Source organism: Triticum dicoccoides, chromosome 4A (genome assembly GCF_002162155.2).
Source record: "Triticum dicoccoides isolate Atlit2015 ecotype Zavitan chromosome 4A, WEW_v2.0, whole genome shotgun sequence".
NCBI classification, from domain to species: domain Eukaryota; kingdom Viridiplantae; phylum Streptophyta; class Magnoliopsida; order Poales; family Poaceae; genus Triticum; species Triticum dicoccoides.
In genome coordinates, this window is record NC_041386.1 from 443820883 (window position 1) to 443841157 (window position 20275).

Genomic DNA, 20275 nt, shown 5'->3' on the forward strand with positions numbered 1-20275 from the left:
TCTTGACTGATGATGTGTACCCATTTTGGTGGATGATCATGTTTGTTGTTCTTCTCATGCCAAATTTACTACAATTTAACCATTCTTGTATTATGTTGATCACCAATTGGCACTTCACGTTCAAACACATGCTACTGCTTATTGGACAAAGAAAGTGTTGATGATCACCAATTGGCACTTCACATCAACAATCATGTACATTATCACTTAACTTAAATTGGCACAAAGAAACTGGACTGATCAATTGACAATATCATGCAATGATCATGAATAGAACATCACAAAGTATTGCATCAGGGTTCACCACCACTTAACTTTCCATTGCATAATGCTGAAACAAAAGAGTTGAAGCACCAACATTGCATCAGGGTTCACCAAGATTCACCACAACCATTACAAGACAGGACACAAAATAACTAGCACCAGGGTTCAACACCACCATTACAAGACACAAATTAACTAGCACCAGGGTTCAACACCACCATTACAAGACACCAGCATAGACCTAGCAACACCAGAACATCATCATCTTCACTTCTTCAGCATGATCACCACCATTCCTGCAAGACCCAGCACCACCACAACACCAACCAGCATCTTCATGAGCATCACCAGCTCTCTCCCAAGCATCATCAGTGCAGAAGCTTGCTGCCTGGTCATCAGATTGGCACTGTCATTCTTCTTCAAAACCTTCTTCACATTGCTGACATATCCATTCATATAGAACAGTTCTTGTGCTTTCAGAAGTTCCTCCCTGTGTTCCTCCGCCGCACCAATAGCATCCACTGCCGCATCGCCAATGAGATACTACTTCTCAACTAGGTGCTCAACATACTCCAACTCCCACCTCCAGAAATCACAAGTGACCTATCCAAACCAGAGACGAATTGGGTGAATAAGTCTTCAATCTTTGGATCCAGAACTAAGCCAAATCACATCAACAATGTAAATCGAACAGTATAACTTACCCCATGCTTCTGGCACTTATAAAACACCCATCTGTCGTGCTTCTCTGTGGTGGAGATGTACATGCGCACCTTCTCCTTGCAGGTCGGGCAGCGGGCCAGCGGCAGCGCTAGTGCATGGCGGCGAATAGCAGAGGAGGAGGAGCTGGCGGCAGACATGACCACCAGAGGGCAAGGAACTGCCCTCCTCGACGGCGGCGGCGAGGTGTGGCGAAGCAGAGCGACGAGACGGCGGCGCAGCAGAGCGACGGGGGGGAGGCAGAACGACGGGAGGGATTTGACGGGGACGAGCTGCGGGTTAGGGATTTGAGGATGGGGCATTTGGCTCTTTTACAAAAAAAAACTCCATGCAAATTTGGCCGAATCCAAACGAACTACGTGGCGGTCAATAGTTGATCAAACCCACCACCTACCCACCGTGTACGTGCTACAGTGACCGTATTTTCATGTCACATCGTATTAAGTGACCGTATCGAGCGTATTCCTAAGTTCAGTGACCGTATTGTGCTTCGGTCGCAACTATAGTGACCATGAGTGTGTTTATCTCAAACAAATACGGAGAGTGCTATGACATCTGTTGGAGTTGGATTGGAGTTGGAGCACGAAGTACGCACTACTTGTCCATCGGCAACGCGCAGTTGATGGATCCATTTGTTCTTGTAAGGGCATGTACAATGGTTGATAAGATAGTCTTATCTTAAGTTTTGCACGTAATTTAGAGATGACAAAGAAAAATGTCTACAATGGGTCATCTCTTAGTCTTATCTTGAATAACTAGCAATTCCTAAAAATGTGGTGAGACATATTGTGCTAAGAGATCATCTCTTGTCTTATCTTAAATAAGAGAAGACAAGCCTTCTCTTATGAGTTCTCTCTCCTCCACCTCATCATTTATCCTACGTGACACTTCTAAGATAGCACCATTGTACATGCCCTAATTACCGCCGCACCACCCTTAAGTAGTAACCGTACCGCACATAATTATAGGTTTGCTTGTTAATCTCGTAGCATAGCATAGCATAGCCGTGTCGACTTATTCCATGGCCACGCCTAGCAGCGACCACACGTACGGCCAGCAGCAACCCAACTCCGACGACGGCTGGTTGGAGCGACGCACGATGGCGTCCATCATCCTCGTGGGATTCCTGCTCATCGTGGTGCTAGCCAAGGCGATCCACAGGTTGTGCTCGCACCTGCAGGTGCAGGAGAGGCCGGAAGGGATCCGTGGTCCGGCCCCGAGCAACGCCGGTGCTGATCCTGCTCAGGTGCTGAAGAAGGTGCATGCGGCCGGGCCGGTGGTGTGCGTGTACCGGAGGAGCGACGGGTGGCGGGAGGCCATGTGCCCGGTGTGCCTGTCGGACTTCGCGGACGGCGAGGCCGTGAGCGTGCTGCCGGCGTGCATGCACTACTTCCACGCCGCGTGCGTCGGCGAGTGGATGCGCGCGCGCGCCACCTGCCCGCTCTGCCGCTCCGAGCCGGAATCCGGTGTCGTCTGAGTGACACCACGTACATGAATGCAGTTCCCCCTGAACCACCTGGACCGCGTCACACGAACGACACGCCCGGCGCGCGGTGAGCGCAGGTCGCCGTGCACGCATTGCGCGATTGCTGTCTTTTCTCCCCCTGTAATCTGTTCCTCCCGTGTAATGTAATTGTATATATACACCAGTAACAACACAGCACCATGAATATGTGACCATCGTAACATGTGCCTCGAGTTCATTCTCTAGTTTAGTAACTGGTGCCTGAGAAACGTCGTGACGTGCAGGCTTCATTTTATTTTTCCGACGTTGAAATTACCAAAGAACAAGGCGACTCAACAAGAGCAATTCCGACGACGCGAGCTATATATGAACGTCGTGCGTGCAAGTCTGCTTGTGCTACTACTATATGTTACTACACCAGAGCAGAATATCCATCACATGAGATGAGATCAATATAAATGCTTTGCGTATGTAACTAGCCTTCTCGTCGTAGCTAGTTTTTGACTGGCCGGATCCGACAAACTAAGAAACGGAGAGCGTTACATCACTCGATCTCGACGGATGGTGCCGATTATAACAAGTCGCCAGCCTCGTAGCCATCGTTACTCTTCCATTAAGTAGCGCGTACGTGTTAATCACCGCACGCCACATGATCGATCGGCTTAGGCTATTTAGTCTCGCAAATTAACCAAAGCAGCCAGCGGCCTTCTCGTCGGTCGTCGATCGATGTCCTCCAACGCCTACTCCGGCCCCGGTGATGACGGCGCGACGCCCTACACGGCCGGGGTCGCCGTCGTCGTCAGCGTGCTCTTCGTCCTCGCGCTCGTCAGGCTGGCCCGCTACATCCTAGGCCCGCCCAGTGACAGTGAGGCGCAGCAGCAGCCAGCCCAGGGCCGCGGTGACGGCGAGCCTCTGGCGGAGGTGGCCGTGGAGGTGCGGTCGGTGGAGGCGGTGGTGTGCGCGTACCGGAGGGGAGACGGGTGGCGGGAGGCCACGTGCCCCGTGTGCCTGTCCGACTTCGCCGACGGCGAGACCGTCAGGGTGCTGCCGGCATGCATGCACTACTTCCATGCAGCTTGCGTCGGCGAGTGGCTGCGCCGCAACACCACCTGCCCGGTCTGCCGCACCGCGCCACCGCCGCCATCACCAGCAAGGTCTCCGGTCAAGGCCACCTCCACGGAGTGACGGCAGTCGTTGTGTGTTTGCTTCGAGTGCAAGTAGAGAAACCAGTTTGAAAATTGTCTGTTTAATGAGGATTTATGAATTCTTACTTGTGATACACCATGATGCCGAGTAACGCTACATTCACAGATCATTACAAGGATTTTACAGGGTCGTTATGACTTGGCAGATGGTGATTGGTTCAAGAGGGAGGGAGGAGCCCCACCCACCTAAAAATTAGAGGGGGCGGAGAGAATTAGAGGAAGGAGCCCATGAACTCCGGTCCGTGGGATTAGCAATTTCGCCCTGATTGCCATTTATCGCTCGCCTCATTAGAACTCATGGCCAACAAAATAAGGAAGATGAGTAATACTCCTTCTCTAAAGAAATATAAAAGCGTTTAGGGGATAACGATTTGTGGCTCTCGGGTGCCACACAATGACACACCCTATATGAATATAGCACTAGAAAACGTATTAAGAATATTTTGTTTGAGATTTTGGATATAAAACGCGGGTGCCTGTTGTACACACGGGTTCAGTTTCGTGAGGAATGGGTGACCGTGATAATGCCAGTAAAAAAGACAAAAAAGTTGTATGTGTAGAAAAAAAACTAAATGTAATGTATGTCGGGATGTAATTCCTACGCCACTCAGATTTCATATTCCAAAATTCGAGATTTTTTCGAAATTTCCTGATATTTTTTTTAAATGCTATTTTCATATAGGGGTGTGTTGCACCCGAGAGCTGCAATGCATTTTCCACCGTTTAGGTCACTACTTTCCTGCTATTTCATCTCAATGTTCAGAATCATGACGAGATAGAGGCAAATGGAGCTAGAAAGACCAAGCCTAGTATGTGATTTATTGAAAATATGATGATATGTCTATATACAGATGGTCAATGCCAAACACACTGCAAATGATACGTCAATAGATTTGCCGGAGTGGCATTTATGGTACAAAACTACAGGCAGAGAATTGCGGGCGTGGACAATCCGTCAGAGTCCAGTGCTCACATCTTCCTCAGGTTATCAAGCCGTGCCTGCAAGTCATCATCTATTCCACCGTCCATCCCGCCCGCAGCTTCAGCTTGAACAGGCGCTTTTCCCGCTGCAACCGGCATGGCGACTGCGGTAGCCGGGGCCTTGACAAGCTGGGTTCGGAGCAAAATATCAATGTCACTTGTATCCCACTGTCTCATCCTTGTGTTTCAATCTCTATGATAGAATCAACACGAAAATACAGGGATAAATCTTACCTCAGAGTTGATGTCGATGCCGATTTCATCGAGGACCTGGCTAACTAGCTCTTCTGTTTCTTCCTCCTCCTCATCACCCTCCAAGGCATCGTCGATGGCATCACCCATAACCTCGCTGAACATTTCCATCTTCTCATTTTGCATCTCAAAGTCCCGCATTATCTTATGGAGTGCTGGTAGATTCATCTGCCTGTTCATCTGTGACATGGCTTTTGTGACGCCCTTCATGGCTTCTCCCATTGCTTGTGTTGATTTCAGGGTCTATAAAAATTTAGCACGCGAACGTCAGCAATGAGAAAAACAGAGTTTCCACAATATAATGAAGCCTACTGTCGCTTGACCTCATCACATTGTAGAATGTGCACATATCTAAATGTATGAAATATACAGCGTCTGCTTGGATTACAACGCTACCTGAATACGAAGAGATACACCTTGCAACTGGGACTTCAGGGCATAAAATTTCGTGATCTGATGCCTTGTGCGAATAAGGTCCTTGGCCATAACTTTTACAGCTCCCTGAGAACAATGTCCATCAAATCAAAACACGTTCTGTTAACTTGCAAAGCCTATTGCCTAAAATATGAACAATTTAACACAGAAAAAAACTTAAGTGGCAGACACACATCCTATGACCTACAAATTTAAGATTCCCATCACAAAATTGGCTTATCCTATTCAGGAGACATCAACGTAAAACTTTGTGTCTGAAATAGATAAATCAACATGACTGAATTAATGCTGTGTGCATGAAGACACGATTTCCTATTGTATCATGGAACAATCAAGCCCGAGGATAATGGCACACCATATTTCAATTAACTTACCAACAAAGAATGAATTACAGTGACAGCTTAAAACTATGGCAGTAGCAGGGAAGCGTGTTCGTATGATGTTCAATGCTTGCAAGATTGTGCTAAGATAAAAAAGAATAATTGTATCATCTAGGTTCCCTGCAATGCCACTTTGCTGAGTAGTTGGTATTTCTTATGCTACCACAGATGCAGATTGCAAGTTAATCTTCATAGTTTTATGGAGGTCGGTTATAAATGAGCAATAGAACACGAGAGATTTTGCAGTTTCAGTGTACATACCATCTGTCCTTGCTTGGCCACCTTCTTGATCTCAGCGATGAGCTTCTTCTCCTGAGTCTGCAGGCCCTGCCTCTCCCTCTCGATCTCCCTGATGGACTTATCTAGCATACGTTTGTTCTCCCGCAGCAGCTCTGCCATCAACGAAACAAAAGAACAATGTCAGCTCTTTCTGGCATAAAACCCAGGGGAGCTAACCTCCAACGTTGTCTTGTGTCCCCCATATTCCGAAGTCTTGGGGAAATCAACACCAAAGTAAATAGGTAGCAGTAGCATTACAATTTAGAGGGGCCCAGTTTCTTAAGTTATTTGGTTTCTTCAGCAAATCAAGTAGAGAATTTACAGGAACAAGTGTAATCAAGTAACTCCAAACCAATATTCATGTCCCTTGCATTGCTTGCTTGTTAACGGCGTCCCATTGGACAGTAACAGGTGAAAACTGAACACAAACCTAGACAAGATTATAACAGCTAAAGAGGAGAAGAAGATTCCCCCACAGGTTAGGTTTCTCTTGCATCCTGGTAGCGCAGTACTCAACCAAGTCAATAAAGATACTAGTACTACAATTTGCACATGAGGTTCCCGCCAGAGCTAGGGTTTGGTGGAAGCACCCGAGCGAGATTAACGCCATAGCAAACTTCTATTTTGGATGAGGCACAGGCGGGCCGATTGCTTGTCCACAACAAGGTAAAAGGGCGTGGAATTTGCTGGTCCCTCCGGATTGGTAGCACAGGAAAACAAGTAGGATCACGAAATCCAGGAGGAGGAGGAGGGGGAGGGGGAGAGATACGAACCAGCTGGGGTCTTCCGCTTGCCGAAGAGGAAGCTCATGGCGGCGGGCGGAGGTCGGATCCGGCCGGCCGGCTGCTTGGATTGGGCTGGACTGTGAGTCCCACGGATCGATCTGGATGTTCCCCTCCCTCTTCTTGCGCGTCGGGTGGTGGAGGATTAGATACGGCGCAGAGGAGATGAGTGTTGAGCTGTTGACGCGGATTGGTTTTGGTGGGTTAGTTGATTCGTCAGCAAGGCATCCCGATATTGGGTTGGGTTCGTTGCTGATACCGTGTCCACGCGGTTTGAGATTGGAAGCTTCCCTGCTTTATTCTTTCCTCTAGTCAGCTAGACAGGTTACCGCTGAGATTACTGTAAAAAATAATTACTCCACTGCTTGGGTGATTCCCCCGTCAATGTTCCTTCAATGTCTTCCATCCCAAACCCTAAAAGCAACTCCAACGCGCCGACTCAAATGGACTGCGCTTTTGTTCGTTTTTTGTTCGTTTGGGTCGGCCGCCCGCCCGACGTCCGCTTGGTTTGAGATTTGGGTCGACAATGTACTCAACGCGCCGATCCATATGTGCCGGCGTGGCCGGCTGGCCGCCCTTTTTATCATATAGCATAAAATTTATATTGTTTCACACACAATTTTTGCATTATTTCAAAAGCAAACATATAGTCCACAACCAAATAAATAGCATAGTTTCCACACAAAAAAATAGCATAGTTTTACAAGCCGAATAAAAGTAAAAATGTCTCACATAGTTTTGCAAGCCGAATTGGTTGCCAGAGCCCACATATGCTCAACTAAATCATTTTGCACTTGCATGTGAGTTTTCCAATCACGCATGTCATGATGAAATTGGATGAACTGTTCAAACGTTGCTGCTCCTCCATGCTCAGGCACAACATTCTCACCCTGAAACTAAAACCCTTGATCGTACAGACGTTCCGGACACTCATCTTCTACGATCATATTGTGCATGATCACACAAGCAATCATCACCTCCCATAGTCCCACGGATTTGTTGTGTCAAAGTAGTCCTTCCAAAGAAGGAAATGCTCGCTCTCTCAATTGCGATTCAACACCGGAAGGTGGCCCGGAATGGAGCCACGAAACGTCGGGCGCTGGCTAATGAGGTGGTGATGGACCAACACGGCAGCTAAAATCTCCTCCTCGTCATCGGACGACGAATCGTTAGAGTCACAAAGAAAATTGTGAAAAAAGAACTCGTCGGCGGAGTCCATTTTGTACCTTGGCAAACTGTCGAATAGCTTGCAGGCGTCAACGAAGGAGACAGCCGGCGAAGGGAGTCGCGGCGCACATAGACCAGCTAGCAGCCCTGCCGGCATCCGACGAGCGTGTCGGTGAGGATCTGGCCGGGGCGGCGAGGCGGCTTCTTGGTCGCGGTGTGTCGGGGGAGCGAAGGTGGGAAGCTTTCGGTTCCCCGGTGGCAAGACGGTGGTGGCGGGTGACGTGGGAGGTGGTGGCGTTGCGAAGGGGATGTTGCGGTGCCGGCGGCTGGCAGAGTCACCGGAAAAATTGGGCGGCGGCGGCGGTGACGAAGGAGGCAGGCTAGGGTTTGTTGTTGGATTGGGAGAGGATGGTCAATGTGCCACCGACCAGCGGTCCAGGGGGAGGAGTAGGCAGGCGCGCGCGTCCGTCTCATGTCCGTGTAGACACAAATCCGGCTCACATAATGGGCCGGAAATGGGTCGGCAGGCGGACGAAAAGCGGACGCGCGTCCGTTTGGGTCGGCGCGTTGGGCCTTCTTTTCTGTCTGCGCCGACCCAAACGGACGCTCGCAGACGAAATGGGTCACCCTGTTGGAGTTGCTCTAATTGACACCTAAATTTCCTTCGTGCCGCCTCTCGATCACCTTCCTCTCTTCCATCTACCGACCTCGTAGGCGGCCAATAGAGTGAGGGCACGTCCCTTTTGTTAACTTTACTTCAAGTGTGTCATCATTTACCTTAGATTTTGGTTCTCTTATGGCACTGATGAGGTAATGGCAACAATAACGTGTTGTAATAAGATCGCTTTGGTGTGTCCTTACCTTGACGACATTTGATATGGTGTTGGAAAAGAACCTGTGAGGATAAGTTTTGTTAGATCTGCACTTCAGATCTTGAAAGTTGGTGTGTCAACTAGGGAAGTCACTTGGTTGGTTTTTGACACAACGACTTCAATCTCTTCTTTTTATTATTTTGTTTGGTGGTAAGATCAGTTTCTCTACCCCCTATGGATTTGTTGTGAATGATTGCAAGCCTATACTAATTGGGGTGATTCCCTAGCCAATGTTCTTTAAGGGTTACTACATATCGTTGCTAGCGACGGGTGGCTATTGCGGTATTCAAAGCCTTGGATATCAAGGGTGTTTGCAAGTATCACTTTCTATTGCGGTCCCTGTCTTCTTTTTAAAAGCGATATATTTCTCTTATTGTCTGTGCAGTGCAAATTTCAAACAGGTACTGGTCGGTGAAAACGAGAACACAACCATAAAAGTTCTCGATGTATTTGAAGGAAATATGCCCTAGAGGCAATAATAAAGTTGTTATTTTATATTTCCTTATTCATGAGAAAGGTTTATTACTCATGCTAGAATTGTATTGATCGGAAACCTAAATACATGTGTGAATACATAAACAAATACCGTGTCCCTAGTAAGCCTCTACTAGACTAGCTCATTGATCAAAGATGGTTAAGGTTTCCTAACCATAGACATGTGTTGTCATTTGATAACGGGATCATATCATTAGGAGAATGATGTGATGGGAAAGACCCATCCATTAGCTTAGCATAATGATCATTCAGTTTTATTGCTATTGCTTTCTTCATGTCAAATACATATTCCTTCTACTATGAGATTATGCAACTCCCGGATACCTGAGGAATACCTTGTGTGCTATCAAACGTCACAACGTTACTGGGTGATCATAAAGATGATCTATAGGTATCTCCGAAGGTGTTTGTTGAGTTGGCATAGATCAAGATTAGGATTTGTCACTCCGAGTATCGGAGAGGTATCTCTGGGCCCTCTCGGTAATACACATCATAAGCTTGCAAGCAAATGACTAAGGAGTTAGTCATGAGGTGATGTATTACAGGATGAGTAAAGAGACTTGCTGGTAACGAGATTGAACTAGGTATGAAGATACCGACGATTGAATCTCGGGCAAGTAACATACTGATGGACAAAGGGAGTTACGTATGTTGTCATAACGTTCGACCGATAAAGATATTCGTAGAATATGTAGGAGACAATATGGGCATGCAGGTTCTGCTATTGGTTATTGATCGGAGAGGTGTCTTGGTCATGTCTACATAGTTCTTGAACTCGTAGGGTCCGCACGCTCAACGTTCGTTGATGATATAGTGTTATATGAGTTATATGTTTTGGTGACCGAATGTTGTTCGGAGTCTCGGATGAGATCACGGACATGACTAGGAGTCTCAAAATGGTCGAGAGGTAAAGATTTATATATAGTACGATGGTATTTGGACACCGAAAGTGTTTCGGGACGTACCGGGAAGGAATCGGGTCACCGGAAGGGGTTCCGAGCACCCCCGGCAAGTTATGGGCCTTATAGGCCAAAGGAGGGGACAGACCAGCCCACAAGGGGGCTGGTGCGCCCCCTCCCTTGTTTGTCCAGCCCTAGGTAAGGAAAAAGGGGGAGGGCTCGCCCCTCCTACCTTTCCCTCTCATGGGAGAAAGGAAAGGGGGGCACCCTCCGCTGCCTTTCCCAGCACTCCAAACAAGGAAAGGGGCGCGCGGCTTGGGAGGGACCCCAAGTAGGATTCCTCCTACTTGGGCGCCTCCTTTGGCTTCTCCTCCCTCCCTCCCACCTATAAATATGTGGGGAGGGGGCGCCACACAAGATACAACATTGTCTTAGCCGTGTGCGGTGCCCCGGTCCACCATTTACTCCCTCGATCATATTTTCGTAGTGCTTAGGTGAAGCCCTGCGGAGATCACATCACCATCATCATCACCACGCCGTCATGCTGCCGAAACTCATCTACTACTTCGCCCGTCTTGCTGGATCAAGAAGGCGAGGACATCACTGAGCTGAACGTGTGTTGAATGCGGAGGTGTCGTACGTTCGGTACTTGATCGATTGGATCACGAAGAAGTTCGGCTACATCAACCGCGTTGTCTAACGCTTCCGCTTACGGTCTACGAGGGTACGTAGACACACTCTCCCCCTCATTGCTATGCATCTCAATGGATAGATCTTGCGTGTCCGTATATATTTTTTGTTTTTCATGCAACGTTTCCTAATAGTGGTATCCGAGCCAGGTCTATGCGTAGATGATATGCACGAGTAGAACACAAAGAGTTGTGGGTGGTGATAGTCATACTGCTTACCACCAACGTCTTATTTTGATTCGATGGTATTGTCGGATGAAGCGGCCCGGACCAACCTTACATGTCCACGCACATGAGACCGGTTCCACCGACAGACATGCAACTAGTTTTGCATAAAGGTGACTGGCAGGTGTCTGTTTCTCCTATTTTAGTTGAATCGAATTTGACTACGGCCGGTCCTTGAAGAAGGTTAAAACAGCAAACTTGATGAAACACCGTTGTGGTTTTATGCGTAGGTAAGAACGGTTGAGGGAGTCCTGGATTAGGGGGTCTCCGGACAGCCGGACTATATCCTTTGGCCGGACTGTTGGACTATGAAGATACGAGATTGAAGACTTCGTCCCGTGTCCGGATGGGACTCTATTTGGCATGGAAGGCAATCTAGGCAATACGGATATGGATATCTCCTCCTTTGTAACTGACCTTGTGTAACCCTAGCCTCCTCCGGTGTCTATATAAACCGGAGGGTTTTAGTCCATAGGACAACATACAATCATACCATAGGCTAGCTTCTAGGGTTTAGCCTCTCTGATCTCGTGATAGATCAACTCTTGTACTACTCATATTATCAAGAATAATCAAGCAGGACGTAGGGTTTTACCTCCATCAAGAGGGGCCGAACCTGAAAATATCGTGTCCCCTGCCTCCTGTTACCATCCGCCTTGGATGCACAGTTCGGGACCCCCTACCCGAGATCCGCCGGTTTTGACACCGACATTGGTGATTTCATTAAGAGTTCCTCTGTATCATCACCGTTAGGCTTGATGGCTCCTTCGATCATCGATAGCGATGCAGTCCAGGGTGAGACTTTTCTCCCTGGACAGATCTTTGTATTCGGCAGCTTCGCACTGTGGGCTAACTCGCTTGGCCATCTGGAGCAGATCGACAGTTACGCCCCTGGCCACCAGGTCAGGTTTGGAAGCTTGAACTACATGACCGACATCCTCGGAGACTTGATCTTCGACGGATTCGAGCCCCTGCTGAGTGCGCCACACGGTCATGATGAGCATGATTTAGCTCTACCATCGGACAGTGTTCAGGAGATCGCACCGGCAACCGCTCAGACCCTCAATTCGGAGCCAATCGCGCCATCCATGGACGGGTGGATAGACCCCGCCACGGAGGTCGTACTCTCAGCAGCGATCGAGCCGAGTATCGACCTTACCCTTCACGGGAGCCGTGACACCGAACTACCGGATTCTTCCCCGGCCACGGACTCCGAACCGCCTGCGCCCGTGCCTATCGAATCCGACTGGGCGCTGATCATGGAGTTCACCTCCGCAGATATCTTTCAGCACTCGCCCTTCAGCGACATACTTAACTCATTAAGGTCTCTCTCCCTGTTAGGAGAGTCCTGGCCGAACTATGTTCGACATGATTGGGATGCGGATGACGAAGAAATTAGCCGCCCACCCACCACCCACTTAGTAGCCACTGTCGACAATTTGACCGACATGCTCGACTTCGACTCCGAAGACATCGATGATATGGACGACAATGCGGGAGACGAAGAGCAACCACTGCCCACAGGGCACTGGATAGCCACCTCATCATATGATATATACATGGTGGACACACCCAAAGAAGGCAATGATGACGGGACAATGGAGGATGACCCCTCCAAAAAGCAAACCAAGCGCCGACGTCAGGGCGCCGCTCTAAGTCTCGCCAAAGCAAAAGCGGTGACACCAGCACAGGAGATAATAGCACTTCGGACAGTGCCGAAGACGACAAAAATCCCCTCCAGCAAGATTTAGAGCAGGAGGATGGAGAAGCCAACCCTCCCGAGAGAGCGGCAGATGGAGAGGCGGAGAATGATAATTACATGCCTCCCTCCTAAGACGAGGCAAGCCTCGACGATGACGAATTTGTCGTGCTGGAGGATCCCGTCGAGCAAGAGCGCCTCAAGCGTCGGCTTATAGCCATGGCAAATAGCCTTAAGAAAAAGCAGCAGCAGCTTCAAGCTGATCAAGATTTGCTAGCTGACAGATGGACTGAAGTCCTTGCAGCCGAGGAATATGAACTCGAACGCCCCTCCAAGAGTTACCCAAAGCATAGGTTGCTACCCCGACTGGAGGAGGAAGCATTCAAACCTACATCTCCAGCATATGATGCGGCTGATAGGCCACCTCGTGGCCGCGACAGAGAGGCATTTCAGCCAAAAACTCAGCCCGCACCCCGACGCCACTCAAATAAAAATGACAAGGCACGGGGAAACACGCTAGACCCGCGAGACGTATTGGAGGACAAAGCAAAACACACAAGATTGATCTAGGGATCACGAGGGCGCGCCACCACGTGAGACAATAACCGTCACGCCGGATACAGTAGAAGTAAATCCGGCCGGGCCGAACACATCGGACAAGACTCATTCAAGCTGTGTCGCGACATAGCCCACTACAGAGGCACCGCACACCCCATATGCTTCACAGACGAAGTAATGGGTCACCAAATCCCAGAGGGTTTCAAACCTGTAAATATTGAATCATACGACGGCACAACAGATCCTGCGGTATGGATCGAGGACTTCCTCCTGCACATCCACATGGCCCGCGGTGACGATCTACACGCCATCAAATACCTCCCACTCAAGCTCAAAGGACCAGCTCGGCATTGGCTCAACAGCTTGCCAGCAGAATCCATTAGTTGTTGGGAAGATTTGGAAGCCGCATTCCTCGAAAACTTCTAGGGCACTTATGTGCGACCACCAGATGCCGATGACTTGAGCCACATAATTCAGCAGCCAGAGGAATCGACCAGGCAATTCTGGACACGGTTCCTGACAAAGAAAAATCAAATCGTCGACTGTCCGGATGCAGATGCCCTATTAGCTTTTAAGCACAACATCCGCAACGAGTGGCTCGCCCGGCACCTTGGCCAGGAAAAGCCGAAATCTATGGCAGCCCTCACAACACTCATGACCCGCTTTTGCACGGGAGAAGACAGCTGGATGGCTCGCAGCAATAATATATCAAAGAACCATGGTACTTCGGATACCAAGGATGGCAATGGCAGGTCACGTCGCAACAAACACAAGCGCCGCATCAACAACAACAATACCGAGGATAAGACAGTCAATGCCGGATTCAGAGGCCTAAACTCGGTCAGCGGAAAAAGCCATTCAAAAGAAGCACTCCGGGCCCGTCCAGTTTGGACCGAATACTCGATCGCTCATGCCAAATACATGGCACCTCCGACAAGCCAGCCAACCACACCAACAGGGAATGTTGGGTGTTCAAGCAGGCCGGCAAGTTAAATGCCGAAAACAAAGATAAGGGGTCACATAGCGATGACGAGGAGGAGCCCCGGCAGCCAAACACTGGAGGACAGAAGAGGTTCCCCCCACAAGTGCGGACGGTGAACATGATATACGCAACCCACATCCCCAAGAGGGAGCGGAAGTGTGCGTTAAGGGATGTATATGCGTTGGAGCCAGTCGCCCCAAAGTTCAACCCATGGTCCTCTTGTCCGATCACAGGGACCATCCTACTAGTATCCGTCATGGCAGATTCGCCGCACTGGTCCTAGACCCAATCATCGACGGATTTCACCTCACTCGAGTCCTTATGGACGGCGGCAGCAGGCTGAACCTGCTTTATCAGGACACAGTGCGCAAAATGGGTATAGACCCTTCAAGGATCAAACCCACAAAACGACCTTCAAAGGCATCATACCAGGTGTAGAGGCCCATTGCATAGGCTCAGTCACACTGGAAGTGGTCTTCGGATCCCCGGATAACTTCCGGAGCAAGGAGTTAATCTTCGATATAGTCCCGTTCCGCAGTGGTTATCATGCACTGCTCGGCGAACCGCATTTGCGAGATTCAACGCGGTACCACACTATGCATATCTCAAGCTCAAGATGCCAGGACCTCGGGGGGTCATCACAGTCAATGGAAACACAGAGCGCTCTCTCCGCACGGAGGAGCACACTGCGGCCCTCGCAGCAGAAGCGCAAAGCAGCCTCTTAAGGCAATCCACCAGTTCGGCGATTATGGACCCGGACACCTTCAAGCGCGCCTGGAGTAATCGGCAACAAGACCGCCTGGCACATTCCGAGCTCGCATAGCAATGCGGCCCCCACCCCAGTCCCAGCCAAACGGCAAAATCTGTGCCACGCGTACATAATTACGCATTGAAAATACCATGGGCACAAGTGGGGAGGGGGCACGACTATGGCACGCCCCAAGACGCAGCTCAACCGCACTAGGGGCTTCCCGCTTTGTTATTTTTCTTTCTTTCAGGACTTTAATCTCTGGAAGCCCTGTCCGGCAGTACGATTGCCGGACACACGATACAACAACCAAGGAGGCAGAAAGCTACATCGCATCAAGGAATTCCCAGGTGGTCTCTGATAACGAGTGAAATACCTGCTTTAAATATCATTCCTCAGCTTGCCCTTGGAGGGGACATGTCAAATAGTCCTACTTTTTGCTTATCGCACTACTTGTATCATTCTGCTTCGACGCACCTTTTTGAATAAACAATGCAAGCACTAGACTATTATCGCATTCTTCTTATATATATATATATATATATATATATATATATATATATATATATATATATATATATATATATATATATATATTCGTTCATGAAATTCAGCACCCGCACACTCTGGTACGGCCAATACGCCAGGGGCTTAAGCGCACCCCATAATACGACGTGAGAAGTCCGAACACTTTCGATAGTGCGGCACCCCGAACTTATAGCATTATATGCATCAGCTCCGAATCATGTCTTGGGTCAATAGTTGGGTTTGCCCGGCTCCCATGTTTTGGTACCTTATGTTCCGCTATATCGGCTAAGGTAGCACTGGGAGAACTACTGCGATTGTGCCCCGATTCATCTGGGCTAAGCACCTCAGTAGAGAAAGCTAAAACTGACTGTCATGATAAGGCGAGAGTTGGTCGCTGTTCGAGAGGTCTCGAGTCCCTAAAGACTTATGCCGCTTAGAGCGAGGAGTCGGCTTTGTCCGGCTTAAGGCATGTATAGTGCCCCAAATTCAGCCTTCCGAATACTAGGGGCTTCACCAAAATTTAAAATTGTAGACTTCTATGGCTAAGTGAGAGTGATAAAGCATTATAGTCCGATTGCCTTGTTCGTTGTGCTGAGCACCTCCCTCGAAGGACCCAACAATGGGAAAAAAGAGTGCTCAAGTTTATCCCGAACACCCCAGCACTCGTGGCATGGGGGCAGAAGCCGACGATGGGCCATCTCTCAGATTTGATAAATAGCCGCACAGAAGGTAATATTTTAAATTCAAACAAGCGTTGCATGGCGCATATGAACAAGTTTTCATAATACAGGATCACACGAGCGAGTTCATTCAAATATTACATCCTTCGCACACTCGTCCGCCACAAGACGGGCACCCTTCAGGACACCCTCATAATACATTTTGGGGTGGCGATGCTCCTTGCCCTGCGGCGTCCCCTCCTTCACCAGCTTCTCGTCATCCATCTTGGCCCAGTGCACCTTCGCATGGCAAAAGCCCGGCGTGCACCTTCGATGCAGACGGACCGCTTTATGACGTCCAGTCGTGGGCAGGCATCCACAAGCCGCCTCACCAGGCCGAAGTAGCTGTTGGGAAGGGAGTCGCCAGGCCACATCCGGACCATAAGGCCCCTCATGGCCTGTTCGGCCGCCTTGTGCAGCTCGACCAGTTGCTTCAGCTGGTCGCTCATAGGCATCGGGTGTTCGGTCCCAGTATACTGAGACCAGAACAACTTCTCCGTCGAGCTTCCCTCCTCGGCCTGGTAATATTTCGCGGCATCCAACACGCTGCGGGGCAAATCTGCGAATGCTCCTGGAGAGCTCCGGACTCGGGTAAGTAACAAGTAATTTACTTTCACATGCTTGCTTTGCATATTGAATGCCTTACCCGCTGCTATCTGCCTCATCGCCTCAATCTCCTGGAGGGCCTTTTGGGCTTTGGCCTTGGCATGCTTTGTGCTCTCGAGGGCCGCGACAAGCTCGGACTCTCGTGTCTTCGAGTCAAGCTCCAAAGCTGAAGGAAATATGCCCTAGAGGCAATAATAAAGTTATTATTTATTTCCTTATTTCATGATAAATGTTTATTACTCATGATAGAATTGTATTAACCGGAAACATAATACATGTGTGAATACATAGACAAATAGAGTGTCACTAGTATGCCTCTACTTGACTAGCTCGTTGATCAAAGATGGTTAAGTTTCCTAACCATATACATGAGTTGTCATTTGATTAACGGGATCACATCATTAGGAGAATGATGTGATTGACTTGACCCATTCCGTTAGCTTAGCACTTGATCGTTTAGTTTGTTGCTATTGCTTTCTTCGTGACTTATACATGTTCCTATGACTATGAGATTATGCAACTCCCGTTTACCGGAGGAACACTTTGTGTGCCACCAAATGTCACAACGTAACTGGGTGATTATAAAGGTGCTCTACAGGTGTCTCCAAAGGTACTTGTTGGGTTGGCGTATTTCGAGATTAGGATTTGTCACTCCGATTGTCGGAGAGGTATCTCTGGGCCCACTCGGTAATGCACATCACTATAAGCCTTGCAAGAATTGCAAGTAATGAGTTAGTTGCAGGATGATGTATTACGAAACGAGTAAAGAGACTTGCCGGTAACGAGATTGGACTAGGTATTGAGATACCGACGATCGAATCTCGGGCAAGTAACATACCGATGACAAAGGGAACAATGTATGTTGTTATGCGGTCTGACCGATAAAGATCTTCGTAGAATATGTAGGAGCCAATATGGGCATCCAGGTCCCGCTATTGGTTATTGACCAGAGAGGTGTCTCGGTCATGTCTACATAGTTCTCGAACCCCTAGGGTCCGCACACTTAACGTTCGTTGACGATATAGTACTATATGAGTTATGTATGTTGATGACCGAATGTTGTTCGGAGTCCGGGATGGGATCACGGACATGACGAGGAACTCCGGAATGGTCCGGAGATAAAGTTTGATATATGGGATAGTAGTGTTTGATCTCCGGAAGGGTTCCGGAATTCACCGGAAGGGGTTCCAGATGTTCCCCGAAATGTTTGGGCACGAGAACACTTTATCTGGGCCAAAGCGGAAAGCCCATGAGGCTTTTGGAAAGTGAAAAGGGAAGTTTTGCAGAGACCAGAGGCTAGACGCCAGGAACCCTGGCGTCTAGGGGGTAGACGCCGGGAACCCTGGCGTCTAGCCCTGGAGTCCGAGAAGGACTCTTGCCTTTCGGGTGAAACCGGCTTTGAGGAGGCTTTTACTCCAAGTTTCGACCCCAGGGCTCAACATATAAATAGAGGGGTAGGGCTAGCACCAAACAGAGATCAAGAAACACCAAGCCGTGTGCCAGCAACCCCGTCCCCTCTAGTTTATCCTCCGTCATACTTTTCGTAGTGCTTAGGCGAAGCCCTGTGGAGATTGTTCTTCACCAACACCGTCACCACGCCGTCGTGCTGCCGGAACTCATCTACTACTTCGCCCCTCTTGCTGGATCGAGAAGGCGAGGACGTCACCGAGCCGAACGTGTGCAGAACTTGGAGGTGCCGTGCTTTTGGTACTTGGATCGATCGGACATGAAGACGTACGACTACATCAACCGCGTTGATATAACGCTTCCGCGAACGGTCTACGAGGGTACATAGACAACACTCTCCCCTCTCATTGCTATGCATCACCATGATCATGCGTGTGCGTAGGAATTTTTTTGAAATTACTACGTTCCCTAACAGTGGCAGCCGAGCCTAGGTTTCATGCGTTGATGTTGTGCACGAGTAGAACACAGTGAGTTGTGGGCGATATAAGTCATACTGCTTACCAGCATGTCATACTTTGGTTCGGCGGTATTGTTGGATGAAGCGGCCCGGACCGACATTACGCGTACGCTTACGCGAGACTAGTTCTACCGACGTGCTTTGCACACAGGTGGCTGGCGGGTGTCAGTTTCTGCAACTTTATTTGAACCAAGTGTGGCTACGCCCGGTCCTTGCGAAGGTTAAAACAACACCAACTTGACAAACTATCATTGTGGTTTTGATGCGTAGGTAAGAACGGTTCTTGCTTAAGCCCGTAGCAGCCACGTAAAACTTGCAACAACAAAGTAGAGGACGTCTAACTTGTTTTTGCAGGGCATGTTGTGATGTGATATGGTCAAGACATGATGCTAAATTTTATTGTATGAGATGATCATGTTTTGTAACCGAGTTATCGGCAACTGGTAGGAGCCATATGGTTGTCGCTTTATTGTATGCAATGCAATTGCGCTGTAATGCTTTATTTTATCACTAAGCGGTAGCGATAGTCGTGGAAGCATAAGATTGGCGAGACGACAACGATGCTACGATGGTGATCAAGGTGTCGCGCCGGTGACGATGGTGATCATGACGGTGCTTCGGAGATGGAGACCACAAGCACAAGATGATGACGGCCATATCATATCACTTATATTGATTGAATGTGATGTTTATCTTTTATGCATCTTATCTTGCTTTGATTGACGGTAGCATTATAAGATGATCTCTCACTAAATATCAAGATAAAAGTGTTCTCCCTGAGTATGCACCGTTGCCAAAGTTCGTCGTGCCCAGACACCACGTGATGATCGGGTGTGATAAGCTCTACGTCCATCTACAACGGGTGCAAGCCAGTTTTTGCACACGCAGAATACTCAGGTTAAACTTGACAAGCCTAGCATATGCAGATATGGCCTCAGAACACTGAGACCGAAAGGTCGAGCGTGAATCATATAGTAGATATGATCAACATATTGATGTTCACCATTGAAAGCTACTCCATTTCACGTGATGATCGGTTATGGTTCAGTTGATTTGGATCACATGATCACTTAGAAGATTAGAGGGATGTCTTTCTAAGTGGGAGTTCTTAAGTAATATGATTAATTGAACTTAAATTTATCATGAACTTAGTACCTGATAGTATTTTGCTTGTCTATGTTGATTGTAGATAGATGGCCCGTGCTGTTGTTCCATTGAATTTTAATGTGTTCCTTGAGAAAGCAAAGTTGAAAGATGATGGTAGCAATTACACGGACTGGGTCCGTAACTTGAGGATTATCCTCATTGCTGCACAGAAGAATTACATCATGGAAGCACCGCTAAGTGCCAAGCCTGTTGCAGGAGCAACACCAGATGTTATGAACGTCTGGCAGAGCAAAG

The 20275-nt window shown here is 48.6% G+C and overlaps 1 protein-coding gene across 1 annotated transcript; it reads right to left on the reverse strand.

Moving 5' to 3' along the window:
* Nucleotides 1-4440: 4440 nt before the first annotated feature.
* Nucleotides 4441-7033, reverse strand: LOC119286076 (vacuolar protein sorting-associated protein 2 homolog 1-like). The gene is made up of 5 exons (XM_037565408.1): nucleotides 6755-7033; nucleotides 5964-6094; nucleotides 5284-5388; nucleotides 4870-5130; nucleotides 4441-4764 (listed from the first exon to the last, which is right to left on the reverse strand). The coding sequence occupies exons 1-5, from the start codon at nucleotides 6789-6791 to the stop codon at nucleotides 4624-4626; spliced, it is 675 nt and encodes a 224-aa protein (XP_037421305.1). The 5' UTR covers nucleotides 6792-7033; the 3' UTR covers nucleotides 4441-4623.
* Nucleotides 7034-20275: the final 13242 nt, after the last annotated feature.